At 44.6% G+C, this 17,735-nt stretch overlaps 1 protein-coding gene across 1 annotated transcript in view; it reads right to left on the bottom strand.

Moving 5' to 3' along the window:
* Window positions 1–17,735, bottom strand: part of LOC139411487 (protogenin A-like) — a 41,838-nt gene that overhangs the window by 739 nt on the left and 23,364 nt on the right. The window contains exons 5-17 of the mRNA XM_071157925.1: window positions 17,387–17,683; window positions 17,133–17,292; window positions 16,420–16,667; window positions 14,607–14,771; window positions 13,394–13,699; window positions 10,776–10,964; window positions 3,447–3,542; window positions 3,150–3,336; window positions 2,807–2,934; window positions 2,017–2,187; window positions 810–986; window positions 389–512; window positions 120–261 (exon numbers count right to left, since the gene is read on the bottom strand). Of these exons, the coding sequence (XP_071014026.1) occupies window positions 120–261; window positions 389–512; window positions 810–986; window positions 2,017–2,187; window positions 2,807–2,934; window positions 3,150–3,336; window positions 3,447–3,542; window positions 10,776–10,964; window positions 13,394–13,699; window positions 14,607–14,771; window positions 16,420–16,667; window positions 17,133–17,292; window positions 17,387–17,683 (2,390 nt within the window). The remainder of the gene's footprint in view (window positions 1–119; window positions 262–388; window positions 513–809; window positions 987–2,016; window positions 2,188–2,806; window positions 2,935–3,149; window positions 3,337–3,446; window positions 3,543–10,775; window positions 10,965–13,393; window positions 13,700–14,606; window positions 14,772–16,419; window positions 16,668–17,132; window positions 17,293–17,386; window positions 17,684–17,735) is intronic.

Genomic DNA, 17,735 nt, shown 5'->3' with positions numbered 1-17,735 from the left:
AAATACAATTTGCAATGCTCTGAATCTGTCTACATTGGTTATTTTCCATGTACTTTGGAGACGTAATGCAAGAGGAAATGTTAGAGGAAAGGAAGGGCGTAACAGCCATATCCCCTTACCTTGGCATCAATGAAGTGGTCTGCTCTCATCATTGGCACCATAACATCAGCATTCTCAGCCTGGCCCTCAGAGCCCAGGTGGACTGAAGCAGAGGGGACCTGACCAGCCTCCTGCCTGATGGCTTTAGTAGCTGACGATTTCCTGTCAAACAATCACACAATATTAATATAGAAATAACAGCAGAGGTTCTATCCAAACCAACTGGGCAGTCAGAAAAGTAATCTCATATCAAGTTACAACAACACACTAAATCTATTAAAATGGTTACCTGTTTTTGCCTCTGCAGACAAGGATGAAGGCACAGATGATGATGCAGATCAGTGCAATGCAAACCCCCACGATGATCCCTGTCATTGAATTCTGGTCCAGGTGGTAGAAACCACTAGAGAACACTGCAAGACAGTTGTCACAAGTGATGAGACAGCCACAGGAGACATACACTCCTATCTAGGGTCTGTGTGGGTACTACATCTCCACACTGTGTATCAAAATCAATATAGCTGGCCATCACCTCCCCTGACATTCACAGAGATGTATTACAGTGTAAATAATTTAGCAGGAGACCAAGGCTGCAGGCCAAGCTATTGAATTTGAATTACATCTAGTAGGTCAAGTGACGACAACAAGAGGAATCCTGTCATGAAAGTCAATGAAAGATAGACCAAGTATGCACCACATTAGTCACTAACCTGTAGCTGAGCCATGGGAGCGCCTGGGGTTGTGACCGGAGGTGGAGCCATCGTTCTGCACGGCCAGTTCCACGGTGTGTGAAAACGGCCCGTCTCCCATATCGTTGGACGCAGACACCTTGACCAGGTAGATGTTCCCCGGCTGTAGGTTCTCCAGTAGAGCCATGGTGATGCTCCCTATCACCGAGAAATATGTGATTAGTGACCTATGTCAACCCATTTGAGCCTCAGCAATAAAAGGACATGGAAATGTGAATATTGTTTTAACACGCTGCAGTGTTGTCATTCACCACATGGTAATAAATATAGCTGTTCAAATTCATCTCTAAATAAATGAACTGGAGGAACTATGTCAGGCCTGATTTTGTTTGCGCCTCTCTCCCATTTTCAACTGACCCATGAAGAACAGGGGTTTACAACTCAGTGGAAAAAAACCTGAGGCATATGAGGGGATATTTGTGACCAGATTGTCAGGCAAAGGACCCCCCCCCCCCCCCAATACCACCCAGTTCCCCTGCAGTAACAGTTGGGGCGACAGGGTTGATATCCAGTGGTGGGGGGCTGGGGCAAGGCAGGATGGCTTTGTGAACAGCCTCACTTTTGACCCCCTCACCTGTGGCTTAGAAAGGAAAGATCAGATGCCTCACATTTCCTGGAGTCATCTGCTCTCAATTACGCCTATGCTACCCAGAATCTGTGTTTTTACCCAGGAGCTGGACACTCCAGTAATACTTACCGGCCAGTAATACTTACTGCCACATGTCAGGCCTTTGGGTACACAAAACATATGTGTGTGCTGCTATGGCCACATTAACTATATGGTAGTAGTCCAAAGTAACTACAGCACTCTTGACCAGTGTGTTTCAAGTTGAATGATTACAATCTTGAGTGAATGAAGTCCTTCCTTCACTCACTTAAAAGAGGAGAATGAGAATATTGGACCTAAAGCCACAAAGACAGATCATCCCCCCCCCAGTGCTAAATCAAAGCTCCAAGTATAGAATCCATCCTTTGATTGGTAAGACAACAGGAGGGGGTTATCTAAGACCAACCTGAGATCACAAGGACTAGTGACAAATACAGAAATGGATCAGAGGATGACATTTGTTGATTTCCAATGGCCTGTATGGTGTGGAGCTGGGGCAGGGCTCTGTCTTTGCAGCCCAGTTTAGCCTGCAGCCTCTCTCTCTCGCTCTCTTTGGCTCACCTTCCCTCTGCAGCACCTTCCACTCTCCAGCTACCCAGGCCTTCCTGGAAGCGTAGAAGATGGTATAACGTGTCACCTCCAAGTTGGGCTCATCTGGAAGTTTCCATGACACCAGCGCTGTGTCGTCCTCTATCAGAGTCACTTTCACACCTGATGGTGGCAGAGTAGGTGCTGGGGAAGAAGAAATGCCAGTTTTAACCCTGAGGCTAAATCGCTGATGAAGATGTACATCTGCCATAAAAAAACAAAAATTGCTCTTCGTAACTGGTAATGAGTTTTGAGGAATACTGAAAATGTATGTCTGAACCAGGGCCTAGACCAAAGCGCGAAATTTTAATCAGAGAAGGTTCTTTGATGTCACTCAAAAGGATAACTACATCTCACAAGCTATGGCCCTTGCTTATGATCCCTTTCCCTAGAGATGTGTAGATATGTGTAATAATGCAGTGAGAGTGAGCATATAGACTACTGTGCAGTTCAATGAATTTGCTCCTGTGTGTCTCTTTTTAATCCTTTCAAGAGCAAAACCCCATTAGAGGGAAAATGAGAGCTCATTGGCAAGGCTCTGTCAAGTGGTTGCGCTCTATTTGTGATTTGTTTGCAGAATGCAGAGCCTTATGGATACGTGACTGCGAGAGTCCTGGGGAGATTTTTAAGACAGGCACAATAATTCCAGTAAGTATTCTATTTCAGTAGGCTAGGAAATACCATCGGAGCCCAAAAAGGGTGAGAGAATATTCTATTCATCTATACAGCATGTGCTGCTGTATGAAGCCATGTTGGTGCTCACCTTCAGGCAGAGTGCTCTGGTAGACCACAGGGCTCCAGGGGCTGGACAGTTGGTCAAGGTGCAGGCGGACAGCAAACTCATACCTGGTGTTGGGCTCTAAGTCCGGGACCAGGATGTTCTTCTCAGCACTGTAGAGGAGAACCACAATGATAAAAATGGATTTAGAACATATACTGTATATGGAGATTATTAATCAGATCCAATACTTTGGCAATTGACCTGCAAATTCTTAAATCCATACTAAGTGCTACCCTGTTTTATGACCATACTAAGTGCCCTCTATCCAGTTAAATTACTATGTGCTATGGGGTATGAAGAGGAAGGTATTATATAGGACACTCACGTCTGCAGGTAGAGTACCAGGGAGGCGTTCTGAAGGCCCACAGGGTTACAGCGGATGGTGTAGTTGACGATCTGGCTGGAGGTGAAGGCTGGACGCCCCCAGTGGAGGAATATGGCAGACGAGCTGTTGGCCTTGGCATACACGTGGTGAGGGGGTGGCGGAGGGGGCACCATACGATCACGAACCGCTGATGCACACAGATTTTTTTTTATGTCAGAGGTACTCATGCGTCGAAGGATTGATAACTATCATCTATCTCAATAGACAATGGTTGCTTGCTTTATGTGAATAACTTACAGACACATCCAGGGGTGCTGATAGTCTGGTCTGCCTGGTAGCCATCGCCTATGAAACTGAACGCCAGGAGCTTCACATGGTACTTCTTTCTTGGGTCTAAAAATAACAACATGTACATATCTTTCACTGTAGGCCTATGGGTGTAATACACTTTTTTGCATACATCATATAGACTTTCACCTCAAATTGACCAATGTGACCTTACAGTGGAAGTGAGCGTATCTGTCCACTGGGGGGCATTACACTGAACCAGAGGCTGTGTGATTTCTCCAACCAGTGGGCTGTGAGGGTGCTGGATCAGAAAGAGCATGGCTGAGAGGTCAGTGTGGTTTGGCTGTGGAGCTCTGCGACAGATGCTGAGTGCTGGGAGGCCAGTCCCTAGGTCAGTTCCTGCCCTGCTCAGGGCACTGAGGCACACAATAGAGGGCCTCCTTTATCCATCACTCTGCCTTTTCAGGGAGAGGAGGAGAGAATATGTCATGCCCTACCCAGGGCTGCTGGCCAGTGGGCAGTTCTATTCAGCTCCAGGGTTGGGGGGGGGGGGGGGGGTTAAACCACAGGACAATGCCCTCCCTAGGAAAGACAGAGCGGTCAATCACATGGCCAGAGTCAGTGGCATAACAGACCCCAGGTAGAACAAACGCTGCTAAGTTAAATGTGCTCTCTGTACCCAACAGGTCACTGATAAAATGTTCAGGCCAAACACTATCCAAATGTTTCACTTCATATCGGCATTGATTGGTTAATTTGTCTCCTAGACTACGATCTCTTGTCATCCTGGAATAACCAGGTTACTGTGCATGACATATTCAGATAAGGAGGATAGGGTTGGAAAGGTAATACTTCATCATATTAATGTGTTATTACCCTGTCTTGTGCGTAACAATAGTATAACTCATTCCAGAAAAATTGGTTGAGCTAGAGTATAGCTGTATTGGGTGAACCGGCTGCAGTGTATTAAAATATCATTACACAGGCAATTACAGGAAGCTCCTGCTGCAACCATGAGGACCTTGCTGAAATAGCTGAGGATCTATCAAACTAATGACTTACTGCCTCCTAGGAATTCCAAGGTTCTTCAATATTTCAAAGTATGTCACCCATCATTACACACAGAGTAAGCAGAGGAATCTAAGCAAATTAGCTTCAATCTGTGAGTGTTAATTCAATAAGTTTATTTTGAAAACACTGGGACATATTGATTTGCATTTCAGTCATCAGTTGTCGAAACAGCACTGAAATACAGTCTAGTCTAGAGGAAACTGAAGTGCTGCACGGACTTACATGAGATCTTACAGCACATCATAGGCCTGCCTACGTAAGAGGCTGTGGGATGACACATCATTATCCAACCGAAGAGTGGGGGTAAGTGTAGTAGGCTGTATAGAAGAACATCATCTATGCTTTACAGAATTATACAGCTAGATCGCAGTACTTCATGAGAAGTTGTACAGGTACTAATAACATAACTAGTATCAGTGGAATAGTGAACACCAGTAACCAAAAGTTTGCTGGATCGAATCACAAAGCTGACAAGGTAAAAATCTGTCGTTCTGTCCCTGAGCAAGGCAGTTAACCCACTGTTACCCAGGTGCCAAAGATGTGGATGTCGATTAAGGCAGCCGTTCACACCTCTCTGATTCAGAGGGGTTGGGTTAAATGCGGAAGACACATTTCAGTTGAATGCATTCAGTTGTACAACTGACTAGGTATCCATCCCCCTTCCCTTTTGCCATGGAACAGTAATGCAGTGTGGAACATGACCACTAGGTTGTGCTCCAGGACGTATACGTTGAGAGGAGCACAGGAGTGTGGATACAAACTGAAGTCATGCCTATCCTCAGTTCCAGTCACAGAAGCAGTCATTTATGAGTTCTACGTTACTAACAGTTTCTGTGATCATGTCTCAGAGACAAATAAAAGGTAGTCAGTTAGATCAGGGTTTCCCAAACTTGGACCTGCCCCCCGTTTAGTTTTTTGCTCTAGCACTACACAGTTGTAAATGAGAACTTGTTCTCAACTGGCCTACCTGGTTAAATAAAGGTTAAATAAAAACAATTTAAACACAGCTGATTCCAACTTAACATCAAGCTTTGATTATTTGAATCAGCTGTGTAGTGCTAGGGCAAAACCAAAACATGCACCCAGGAGGGGCCCCAGGACCGAGTTTTGGAAACCTTAAATTAGATTATCTAAACCCAAGGGTAACCCATGTTGATCATCTGACAAACTGCTAGAGGATCATATTCACTGCATGTGTGTGAAAATATATGTTGTAATGATGATCAGGCTCTATATCTTCCAAAGAGTTGAACATATCAAAAAGCAATTACAGTCACTGTGAAAAATTCAACCACTTTGTTGAACAACCATCTCATCATGTTTACTATGCTCTAAAACAACTGTGTTTTTTCTAGGATCGGTCTGAGAGCCTTGAGGCTATGGGATGGTCCAGGGGGTGGAGTCAGTGCTATGGGAGGCAGGGGGATGGGCAAGAGGAGAGTCCGAGGGGTGTGGTTTGAGCCATTAAGACCCCTAGCCCTGCGGAGCTTCAATGGAGCCAGCAAGTCAGGCCTAGATAAAACTCAGAAGGAATCTGAGGTCATGGGTGTAGAATACGAGTTGAGCCTCTTTTTTTCTCCCTCAGAATCCGTGCCCTTTCTCTGGTCCCTAAGCCTTAATTGGGAAAGATAAAGAAGTGACTTGCAGGAGGGGAGAAAAAATACTTCAAAGTGTCTTAAAATCTATGTGGTATCCTCTAAAGATTAGATACAACAACTTAGAATAGGATCAAAGGAAATGTTACTGATAATATGATTGCATAAAAATATGAAGCTTCTCTCTTTATATTTCTACATTATAGATAGATCAATGACTAGGCTTCTGTAGTCATTTGCTACAGAAAACATTTATGCTAATTAGTTCTTAAAAAAACAAAAACAACGATAGGAAAATAATTGCACATATTTGTGAGGTTCATATATCTTTACTTTCTCTAGGAAAAGACAATGAATTAGTATACACTAGCATAGCTCTCTTCTGTCCCTCCTGTCCCATGTCCACTCTGGTGTCCACAGACAGGCTGGCCGGGCTTTGGACAGTCCCAGGGGCTTTTGTTCGGCCCCAATCTCTGAAGAGGAGCAGTCAGGGTCTCACAGTCCCAACCCTGCCCAGCCCCACAGCACAATGGGCCTGCAGTAATTATGCAGGAGAGGGGCTGCGAGAGCGGGCTTTGACATCTGGGCCATGACCTTTGACATGGAATCTGGGCAAGCTAAATCCTTCCAAAGGAAGGGTTATGGACACTGCTCTTAGGGGGGAGGGTCAAGCAGGGGAACTGTGCAGAAAAGGGGGGAAAAACACCAAGAGACAAAAATAAAAAGTCCCTAAATAGGTGACGGTAAATAGTGTCAATAGGAGGAAATGGTGAAGCGAGAGAGCAGAACTCTTCAATGGGTAATTTCATAGCCGATATAATGAAAGTATGATTAGATATGGCGAGCTCAATTGTTCAGCTTAACTGCTCTTTAAAACATAGGAGTGACGTAAGTTTATACTTTGTTTTCTGTATAAATTCAGAAAACTGAACAAATTCAGAACTTGCAAAAGTTTTCTGTAAGCAATTTAGGAGAAAATATGGAATTTTACTTCATGGAAATGTATTGAAGTGGTCATTTTAAAATCAGTGAGTAATACACATGGTTTGGGTAAGGTTATCAGGGATCTCCATGGTTGAAGATAAGAGGTGTCCACACAAACCTCCCCCTCTGTATGGAGTCAACCATGTTTGCACTAACCGCCACTCACAATAAACCCTGGTCAAAAGGAAATGTGTGTTAGCCCTGGTTCATTCAACAACACCAAATCCCTCACAAAGATAAGATATGCTTCAGTTGCCACATATAAAATGGGCAATAATCACCCTGTGTGTGGATTCAAGGCCAAATGTTTCTTGTTAGGTATCACAAAAACTAACCACTCAAACTTGTTGTGCCTTACTCACTTTGCTTGAGAAAAGTTCATTACTAATTTCCTCAGAATAATAAACAATCTGCCTAACCCTTACTGTCATTGCGTAAAGATGCACCAAAGTGAAGCTGGTTCATTTTCCCGTCAAGCCTGTTGGGTTAATCTTGCAAGGCTTTTCTCTCCCCATAAATTATAATGGCAGTTTATATTTGTGGGGAAATTCTTGAGCTGTTTGTGGTCACCTGATTTTTTTACAGCCGTTTTGCAGATCCTGCAGGCCCCTAAGGCTTTGTTCTGCCCTGAGAATGGCCCCCCAGGCCACAGCAAGAAGGGTCTGAGCCAGGGCTATAAATGTCAACTCCCACACTGATCCACAAAGCAGCATATACCATAGGGGGAGTGTATATCTCCCTCTGACACACACACACACACACACAGGCAAACACAGTTTATTGATGTAGTGGGCTCACTAATACCCATCTATCTTTTATCTGACACCAGGCATGCAATAACTAATGTTTTCCCAGAGAAAAGACCACTCCACGATGGGCAAGGTGGCCCCAAGCTATGAGATAAATCTACTACCGTACACCCAGTCCTGGTGCCAACAGGTATGGGAGGTATTTCAACCGTGACTATGCCACAGGAAGAATAAACATGAATGGGACCTCAGTATTTCAACACCATGTATTTTATACACTGAGCTACAACCTCTCACATTCCTAACTTAGAGAGCCCTTTCAGTCATGTGGAATGGTCTTAAGAGATCATTTAGTAGCCAGAGCAGAGCTGGTCTGTTTCTACTACACATTTAGAACTCAACTATGTTCATGTCTTTTTTTCTGTTAAAGAGGTATGTTATTTGTGCACTTTAGAGCAACATTGACTCAATAATACAGTAACGGTTGGCTTGTTGTCTTTACCACATCAAAGCTAAGTGAATTTAGGTCCCAGGGATCTGAAATACTTATCAAGTCACTCAGTGAGATTGGTGTTGTTCATAATCCCTGACTGATCGAACACATTCTCTAGTCTGTGTGTGGTTGTGGTTTCCAAACCCGTGTGACTGTCACAAGTGTCCTTGGGTGAAGTAAAGAGTTAAAGTTAAATCCTCTGTTAATTGCATTACTATCAGAGACATTACAGCGTAGTCCTTTATCCTGGATAAAATCCAATTAACATTTTAATTGAAGCTCCATTTTGCTCTCTACTTCAGACATGCCATGGAGGGTAAATAATCTTGTTATTAGACGAATCCAGAGTGTTTTCTAATGGAAAAACACTTCATCAATTCAATAGTAAGTAGACTGATTAAAAGTCAGTAAGAAAACAATGTCCTACCGGGCACAATATGTATAGTTTATTAAAGGACATAAGTCATGGTTTGTCACTCAAACAACATTGAAGAAAATCAATAGGGAAATGCCCTTTCCACTGCTGTTCTGTCCTTGGAAGGTCAAATCGAGACAGGGACTACTCAATTATGGGCAAACATGGGCATTAAAGCAGACCCAAATTGATAAGAACACCCCGTTTTAATTAAAATACCCTGTTTGGAGATGTGGGTCACCTCCACGAAAATTAAAAATGACTTAATGTTACACTTCTTGTATTGGTTTATTATCTATGTCAAACCAAACTGACCAAAGCATATATCCGAAGGGAAAACTGAGTCAAGTCAGTATTTTTATCTTAAGCTGTCTCTCTGTTTAACACACCATTTACCGTAAAAATGTGGTGCCATGGGCAGGCACTGAAGTCGTACCTAAAACCTATCTGACACTGACAGTAATATGTGACAAATTAAACTGCTGTGTCTCTTCTCCAACAGGAAGTATTTTCCTTGAGGGGGGAAACCTTTGGGAAGATAAATGAGATGCATACTTCTCTTCAACATGTCATACTACAAGACACATTCCATGGATATGTATTTACAGAAAAGCTCAGCTACCAGTGGTGAGGGGCTGAATTTGGTTGACTCTCGGTCATTTAAGTCTCTTTTGTGGCCCTTAAAGCCTAACACAATGAAAGCCTTTGATGTGAATTCTCCTCCAAATGCTCTGCTCACAGCAGTCATAAAACACACCATAAATCTGCTCCACCATAACAGCTTCCCTCTCCTCTAAAGACAGCCCTGGAATACACCTCTGCCAGCTATTCTATCAAACAAGCACATTTAAACTGTTTCAATGAGAAACTAATGAAAAACCAAGGCATAGTAAGTGTGTTTAGGTGATATCTATCTATGTCACATTACTACAACTTGTTTGTCCACTATGTTCATTATTCCAGGAGGAAAATGTGGTTCATGAGGAAAAGGAGAATATACACAAAAAGCCAGACTTCATGTGTTCTATTTCTCCAATAGGTTTTACATCAAGCTTCATAAAAATACTCTCTATTGAAAAATAATTATCCATTCAAAACAACAAATATTTCATAAAGTACAGCACTTTAAAACCTACTCACTTTAAAACCTACTCACTTTAAAACCTACTCACTTTAAAACCTACTCACTTTAAAACCTACTCACTTTAAAACCTACTCACTTTAAAACCTACTCACTTTAAAACCTACTCACTTTAAAACCTACTCACTTTAAAACCTACTTGTGTCATGCTAAACAACAGCTGGTGCCAAAATGGGGGAAGTTTCAGCAGTCATATTTATCGCCCCCTTCACAGTAAGACCCCTCCATGACAAAACAAAACACATACACTGTAGCAAGAAAACAAAAAGGTAAAAGGGGACACATACTGTATTTACCCCCCCCCCCCCCCCTTATGCGTTCTAATCCTGGTCTAGTGCCAGAGCTTCCTGATTCAAAATTCAGCTGCTGGCCACCTGGCCGACCTCCTCTGTCCACAGATGGTCAGTTGTCCACTGCAGTAGTGTGGGACTCCCTTTCCAGCCACACTCTCCAACTTGGCAAAATGTATTTGACCCAGAGGCCAGAGAACCAGCATATGTCCCCAACACCCCTTCCTCAGTCCCAGCTAGCAGCTATTTCTAAATCTGTTGGGGGGACATACATTGGAAACCAGGCCAGGGCCGTAAGGTCATGGGGGGTTGGCTTCTTTCTGGACCTCTGGACATGAGCCCCCACAACTCACATGAAAATACTTTGTCCTTGCCAAACTAATGGGTTTTTCTGATCCTAAAAATACCTTAAACATGCCTGGTGAGGACACAGAAAATGTTTTTTGATCCAAATCCAATTTAAGGAGGACTTTCATTGTGTAACCATGCTATTGACTAGAACATATTCTTAATCTTGCAATTGAAATCCAAAATCAAGACAAATGTCATCAGCAACAATGTGAGATCATAGGGCGGGTGTACTATGTGGAGTCTACTCACCTAGGCCACCAATGGTGTGCCTGTTTTCCTGGACACGCAGCTGGATTGGGGAACTCTCAGCCTGGCTCTCCTCGTGGTAGAACAGCCTGTAGCCCTGGATGCTGACAGAGTTTCCTGGTGCCAGCTGCCAGCGCACTATGATGGTGGTGCAGTTCAGAGGCTCTAACTGTAGCTCAGGGGCCAGAGGCACTGTGAGGAGACACAAAGAGAGATAGATCTTTGGTTATAGTCACTGTGGGGAGACACGAAGAGAGATAGACCTGTGGTTAGAGTCACTTTGAGGAGACATGAAGAGAGAGAGATCTGTGGCTAGAGTCACTGTGAGGAGACGCAAAGAGAGAGAGATCTGTGGTTAGAATCACTGTGGGCAGACACGAAGAGAGATAGATCTGTGATTAGAGTCCCTTTGGGGAGACACAAAGAGAGACCTGTGATTAGAGTCACAGTAAACATCTGAGTATTTATTTAATGTAATTGTTTTGTGAAGAGATGGCAGCTCTGCTTCTAGCTACTAAGCAACTTTGCAGTATTTTTTTGTGTGTGTGTTATTTCTTATCACAAGCACACACCTGCAATAACATCAGCTAAATATGTGTATGTGACCCATACAATTTGATTTATTGAGGACAGTTCTGAGGATGTAAGGTTCAAACAGAATCTCTCTTTTTAAATGTCATGTGTACTATTTATATACAGAGTTCAACCTGCACGACTATTCATTTTTATTCAGATGTCTTTATTTTAACCAGCTCATCTGAAATAGTACCAAGTCAAGGGGGAATATGAAACCCACCCAACCCCTGCTTCCCGATCAGGCCTTCTTTACCTTAAGCCCAATGGCCAACACCAATGTGTTCATAAAGGTCCATTTGCTTCATATTCAGATACCATTCAGAGCCTTGCTACTATTGACAGTCCATAACTATGTATTATGAAAGGTTAGCTAGTCCTTAACAAATTAAGGACTTGTTCAGGCACACGTTTGTTTGGGATACCCAAATTATTAATAGTAAACCATTTAATATGGCAGAAACATGCTTATTTAGATTTCCCAGAAATAATTTGCTGGATAAATAGGGGCAAAGTCACCAAAACGTATTGAATTGTTAGAGATGCAGGATGGTAGGCTGGGAGCAAGTTGACTCTGTAGCTTGTCTTGTTCCTTGAAAACAGGAATGCTCTCCACCCAGCTGCTCACTGGCTTTACCTGATGGAAATAACCGGCTCCCAGCCTGCAGCGCCCAACCAGAGGTACATCCATACCATGCCCCAGCCTGACACACAGATACACAGCCAGGCACAAACACACAATAGCAGAGATGAGCCAGGTCCTCAGTTCTACTGACAGAATGCCTATTCAGCCGACATGATCCTGGCAGAATTCTAGAAAAGATCCTGTTTGTTTCCAAAGGGACAGAGAGAGAGAGGGCAGCAGTCCCCTCCCCCACCCCTGAGGCTCAGATGGAGCTCTAAACAGAACTATTCTTCCTCCCACCCAGAGGCCTCTCTTATGACCCATGACTGAAGCCATTCCGATGTTACTGACAGAGAGGGCCAAAGGTCATGAAGTAACAAACGCAATGCCTTAACAAGATTATTAGAGCAAGCTCTTCTCATGGCTCTCTCTCACACATTCAGCAGAGGACTGGGAAGAAGAAAGGTTCAGAGATAATCCAGCCTCTTTGCTCCTATATTGACTATGTGTAGAGGGAAGTGTGCTCTCACTGTGCGCCTGCAAGGCATGATGGTTTTAGTGTGCATGATAAGTCCGTGCAGGAAGTAAGGCCTTACATGTTTATTTCTGTGATGTGGTAGCTTTACAAATCTAAGGTTGAAATTCTGGTTCATGTTATGGCTTACGTTTGTCTTTTGACTTTAATTGATTAGAAGTCATACAGTTGTAATCATCTGTACAAGCATCATATGTGCACGCGGCAACCTAGTCATAAGACTGGGTCACACATAGCACATGTGTAACGGATGTGAAACGGCTAGCTTAGTTAGCGTGGGCGCTAAATAGCGTTTCAATCAGTGACGTCACTTGCTCTGAGACCTTGAAGTAGTAGTTCCCCTTGCTCTGCAAGGGCCGCGGCTTTTGTGGAGCGATGGGTAACGATGCTTCGAGGGTGACTGTTGATGTGTGCAGAAGGTCACTGGTTCGCGCCCGGGTATGGGCGAGGGGATGGTCTAAAATTATACTGTTACATTGATGCTGTTGACCCGGATTACTGGTTGCTGCGGAAAAAGGAGGAAGGTCAAAAGGGGGGTGAGTGTAACGGATGTGAAACGGCTAGCTTAGTTAGCGTGGGCGCTAAATAGCGTTTCAATCAGGGACGTCACTTGCTCTGAGACCTTGAAGTAGTAGTTCCCCTTGCTCTGCAAGGGCCGCGGCTTTTGTGGCGCGATGGGTAACGATGCTTCGAGGGTGACTGTTGATGTGTGCAGAAGGTCCCTAGTTCGCGCCCGGGTATGGGCGAGGGGACGGTCTAAACTTGTACTGTTACACATGTTTACCTTTAAAAAAAATATATCATGTGCATGCCTGAATGCCTGGAGCATCGGACCATCAGGGAGCAGCCAATAACTCATCGCTACTACTGAGGAGCATGTGTAAGTACCTTTGGCGCTGGATGCCTTAGGGGTGCGGTGGGAGGTCCAGGCTGACTGTTCCCCCCAGCCCACGCTAGTGGCTGCAGCGATGCGGAGGAGGTAGATGGTGTCGGGCTGCAGGCCCTCCAGGAGATACTGAGTCTTCTCCCCAGGAAGCTCCAGCTGGGTGACGGCCTGGTCAGCGCTGGTACGATAGGACAAGCGGTAGGCCGACACCCGGCCGCGGCTTATCTTGGCTACAAGGGGCTGCCAGGACACCTGGATGTCTGTGGGGCTGCGGCTGGTGAGGCTGAGCTCTGGGGCACGCAGGGGCACTGTGGAGAGGGAGACAGAGTGGTCATGTTGAGGCTTATACAGTCACCAACTTGTTCATTACTGTGTTTCTGTCTATATTTATGGTCGTTTTGTATCGTGTTTTGGTGGGGACCAAAGGAAGAGCTGCAATTGTTAAAGTAACAGCTAGCTACTGAGACTATAATGAACAAACCCAGAGATACAAATCAGCTCCCTGTGCGTCACACTCAGTCATACTGGAAAATCAATTCAGTAAGTCTGCAAGTGTACACAATAAATAGATGGGACCTGATTTAGACTGGTATGCAATCATGTGACAGATATTGCCTTAGTCAAGGACAATAGGCCAGTTATTTTCTGTGGAATATGAAAGAAATGTAATTATCCTTGATCATAAGTGGTGGTCACGGTTGCACAGTGCAGAAACATTTAATGGGGTGGTGTGAACTGTGAAGGGCCCTTGTGTGGAGTTAGATTATAGTAGAGAGGGTCATTCCTGATCTCTAAATATCAGCCTGACGAATGTTTAACTAGCCGAGTGGTCCACCATCTAATCCTTCCTTATTAGACTCCGCTATTCCTCTGGCGCACCTCTTAGAGACGACCTCAATTAGACAGCCAGGGGTTAGCCCCACTAGATTCATTACAGGACCTACAGTACTGCACACTCTCTACAGCCTATTCATTACAGTTTAAACAAACTGGAAAACATCCTCTGAGTCCTCCATTAGAGTGATAGAAGACCTTACACAATGACTACAGGATCAATATGAAGCATTCTCATTACTATTCATCTGGGAGTGTTTTTATTCATCCTGGGGTGACAGTTATGGCTGCACATTACCTCTGTTTCCCTGGGTTACAGCCCGATAAAGGCCAGGGTGGACTGTATGTTTGTGCATGTGGGAGCTAACGACGAGGCCTCACCATCCTCCAGGGTGTGCTGGAACACATGGTCTGACATGCGGCTGGCTCCCATGGGCATGTAGGCCACGATGTAGAAGGTGTAGTTCCGCACGGACTCCAGGTCATCAATAATGTACCGGGTTGTGTCGTTGCCAATGACAACCTGATATTCCTCGTTGTTCAATCCTGGTTTTAGGGAAGAAAAGGACACACATTTAATCAATTAATCAATTACCACCCACAGAGTTGTAAGCTGCATGTACAGGCAAGGAGTTCAGAGGGGATCTGATCCTTCAATGCAAACTCTTTAGGGCACTAAAGGGGGACCTAATCATAAAAGGGTCTATGAAGATTTGCATACATTCTGAGTACAAAGACAACTTTTGATAACTTTCCATAATCATCATTCAATGATTTCTCTCAGTATACAGAGCAATTAGAACATAATCACTTTGGCTTTAGGAACCTCCTTGTCTGAGCTGCCTGATTCTTACAAAGTTACGCTGTACATCTGTCTCTAACAGTGAGCTTCTGGTCCATTCAGTATGGACAATATACAAAAAGTGTCAACTCAATCAAACTGGTTCCTTCCCCTTTTATAGACAATTTCATCAACATTGCTCAAGCCAAATTCCAGCATTCAATTTTCCCACATTGCTGGCTGAGCCTAATCGCAGTTTAATTAGCACAGATTAGGAAGGTCCCACAAAAGACTCACTTGTAGCCAGGACGTATTGAATCGTCCAGCCTGATTTCTGACCTGGTAAACAAGATCCTTGAGAGTAAACAGAAAAGGCCTTGTCCGGGGGCCTGAAAGGCCCAGGAAACCTCCCTGAAAAGACACACAAAGCCTCCCTCCCAGTCCAGCTCATGCTGTCCCAGTGCCTTGACAGAATCTCCTCTGTTGGATTAGCACACTCCAACACACAGACTAATTAGTTCCTCCTTTCATTAGAACCTCCATTTAGTGCCAAGGCTCTGTGTCTGAGACCTCAGGTGCAGAATGCATTGGTGCTACTACTCCTGTCAATCTCAACGGCCAGCAATTCTCTGAGACCGGACAGAATGTTTCACGTAATCTTAATCAAGTGCACCAAATCCTTTACAGACGCCAGTTATTTAAGGAGAAAGGGGCAGATTTTCTAACTTACATCCGTTAACGTCCTTATCCTTACATAGCCTAGCAGGTGTTTCTTTTGCTGCATGGAATTCGTACATTTGGCCTATACAATGGTATTCCATAGCCGGCGATGAACAACCGTGCCTGAATGAACTGGATAACATTTGTGCTGAACTGTTACATTGTTTGAATGTGACTCTTGGTGCCTCTTCATCAACAATACAGGTTCCCAGGAAAGCTAAAGGTCCAGCAGTCAATGTTTGGGGTGACTAGTGACAACAGTGCAGCCCTTGTATTCTTGTGATCGTTTCCTGTCTATCCTGCATCTCATCTAGTGTAGGGTGTTCCTGCACCTTTAAAACCCATGTACAGGGCTTGAGATCGCCTATGGAAGGCCAGTCCTGTTTGTACAGAGCAAGCTGCTGCTCTTTCTTAGTTGCAGTAGTCATCCTTTTCCTTGACCTCTGCCTAGCAACCAACTATTAACAACAGATGGTCAATCTCCCACATTCCGTTCTGGGGGCAAGGAGGAAGCGGAGCATTCAGGACTCTAAACAGTGTTAACTGTTAACTCCTGGGGCTACCAAGGCCATTAATATGGAATGCCCTAATACATACGACATTAACTATTTCCTGCCAACATCAAGAAGAGTTTCTGCTTGAAAAGGTACAAGACATAGAAGAGGCTCCCCTGAATTGGCCATCATATCTCACCTTCAGCCTTCATGTAGTGCACAGAGTAGGCGATCACTTTGTCTGAGTTGTACAGTGGTCTCTCCCAGGCCAGCAAGATGGCAGAGCTGGATACAGTGTCAGCCCGGATGTTCCTGGGCGCGCTGGGACGGTCCTCTGACATCACCACTATGAGCCGGGCCATGGACAGCACAGAGCCCTGCTCATTCTCTACCTGGCACTGGTAGATGGCATCATCCTCAGGGATGATCTGGTTGATCACCAGTTTACTGTGGGACAAAACACACATGGCCATATTAGACTTCTGTCCCTCCTTCAGTTTCCCCTACCAATACTTAACAAGTCGCTTACCAGCTCTATAATTCTCTTTCAAATCAGAAACTGTTATCAAGCCAAGGCAGTGGTATTAGCAGAGGATGCAAATTAGTGGGAAATCCACTGAAATGCCATTAGCACGTTTGTAAATTATTCAGCTTCCTTTCTTCTGTAGGGAAGGGCTGATTAATTTTTAATTGGGACTGAGTTTCCAATCAACAAAGACAACTTACCTGTGGGGTAAAGGAATTAGGGATTCTGTTTCAATTAACATACAGCAGAACATACAATATGGTTGGTGTTTAGGAGGCAGGGATTTATAAAACAATGGGATGATCATATAAATAAACAATTGAGAGGGAGACAAACAGGAGCAGAGAGTTATTAGCTATATTTCGATCTGGTGTTAGAGCTCAGACCTGTTGTACATTTTGATGCGTCCGTTGGAGTGGACCTTCTCTCCGTTCTTCAGCCAAGTGATGTGGGGCAGGGGAACCCCCTCAGCCTGGCACACAAAGCGGGCCGTGCCCGCACGCGGACGGGTCAGGCTCTCCGGCCACTCCACCAAGGACGGAGGCGCTGAATAAGGGAAACGTCATAGATGTAACAAACACCAACAATCATGTCTGTAATAACAACTGACACTCTACACAGACGACTAACATGTGTTTACCTAGCACAGTGATGTTGGCCGTGGCGATGGTATAGTTGCGTGTGCCAGGGGTAGTGGCTCTGCACATGTACACTCCTCCGTGTTGGGGTTTGACGTCAGAGATGATGAGGTTGCCATTGCCCAGCACCTTGGTGTTGAAAACATCGATGGACTTGCTGTCGGCTCGGCTCCAGGAGATGAGGGGTCGGGGATTCCCTGTAGCCATGCATTCCAGGATGGCACTTTGGTGCAGGGACACAGTGGAATTCTGGGGCCCGGCGATTATCCGAGGTCTCTGAGGCAGTTTGGGGCTTGGAGCTGTGGAGGGGAGACAGGATTTGACCAGGGTGCCCACTTCACTACTCAACAT

Source organism: Oncorhynchus clarkii, chromosome 6, assembly GCF_045791955.1.
Source record: "Oncorhynchus clarkii lewisi isolate Uvic-CL-2024 chromosome 6, UVic_Ocla_1.0, whole genome shotgun sequence".
Lineage (NCBI taxonomy): Eukaryota > Metazoa > Chordata > Actinopteri > Salmoniformes > Salmonidae > Oncorhynchus > Oncorhynchus clarkii.
Note: the sequence above shows the minus strand (reverse complement) of the source record. Positions and strands in the feature narration are given on the sequence as shown.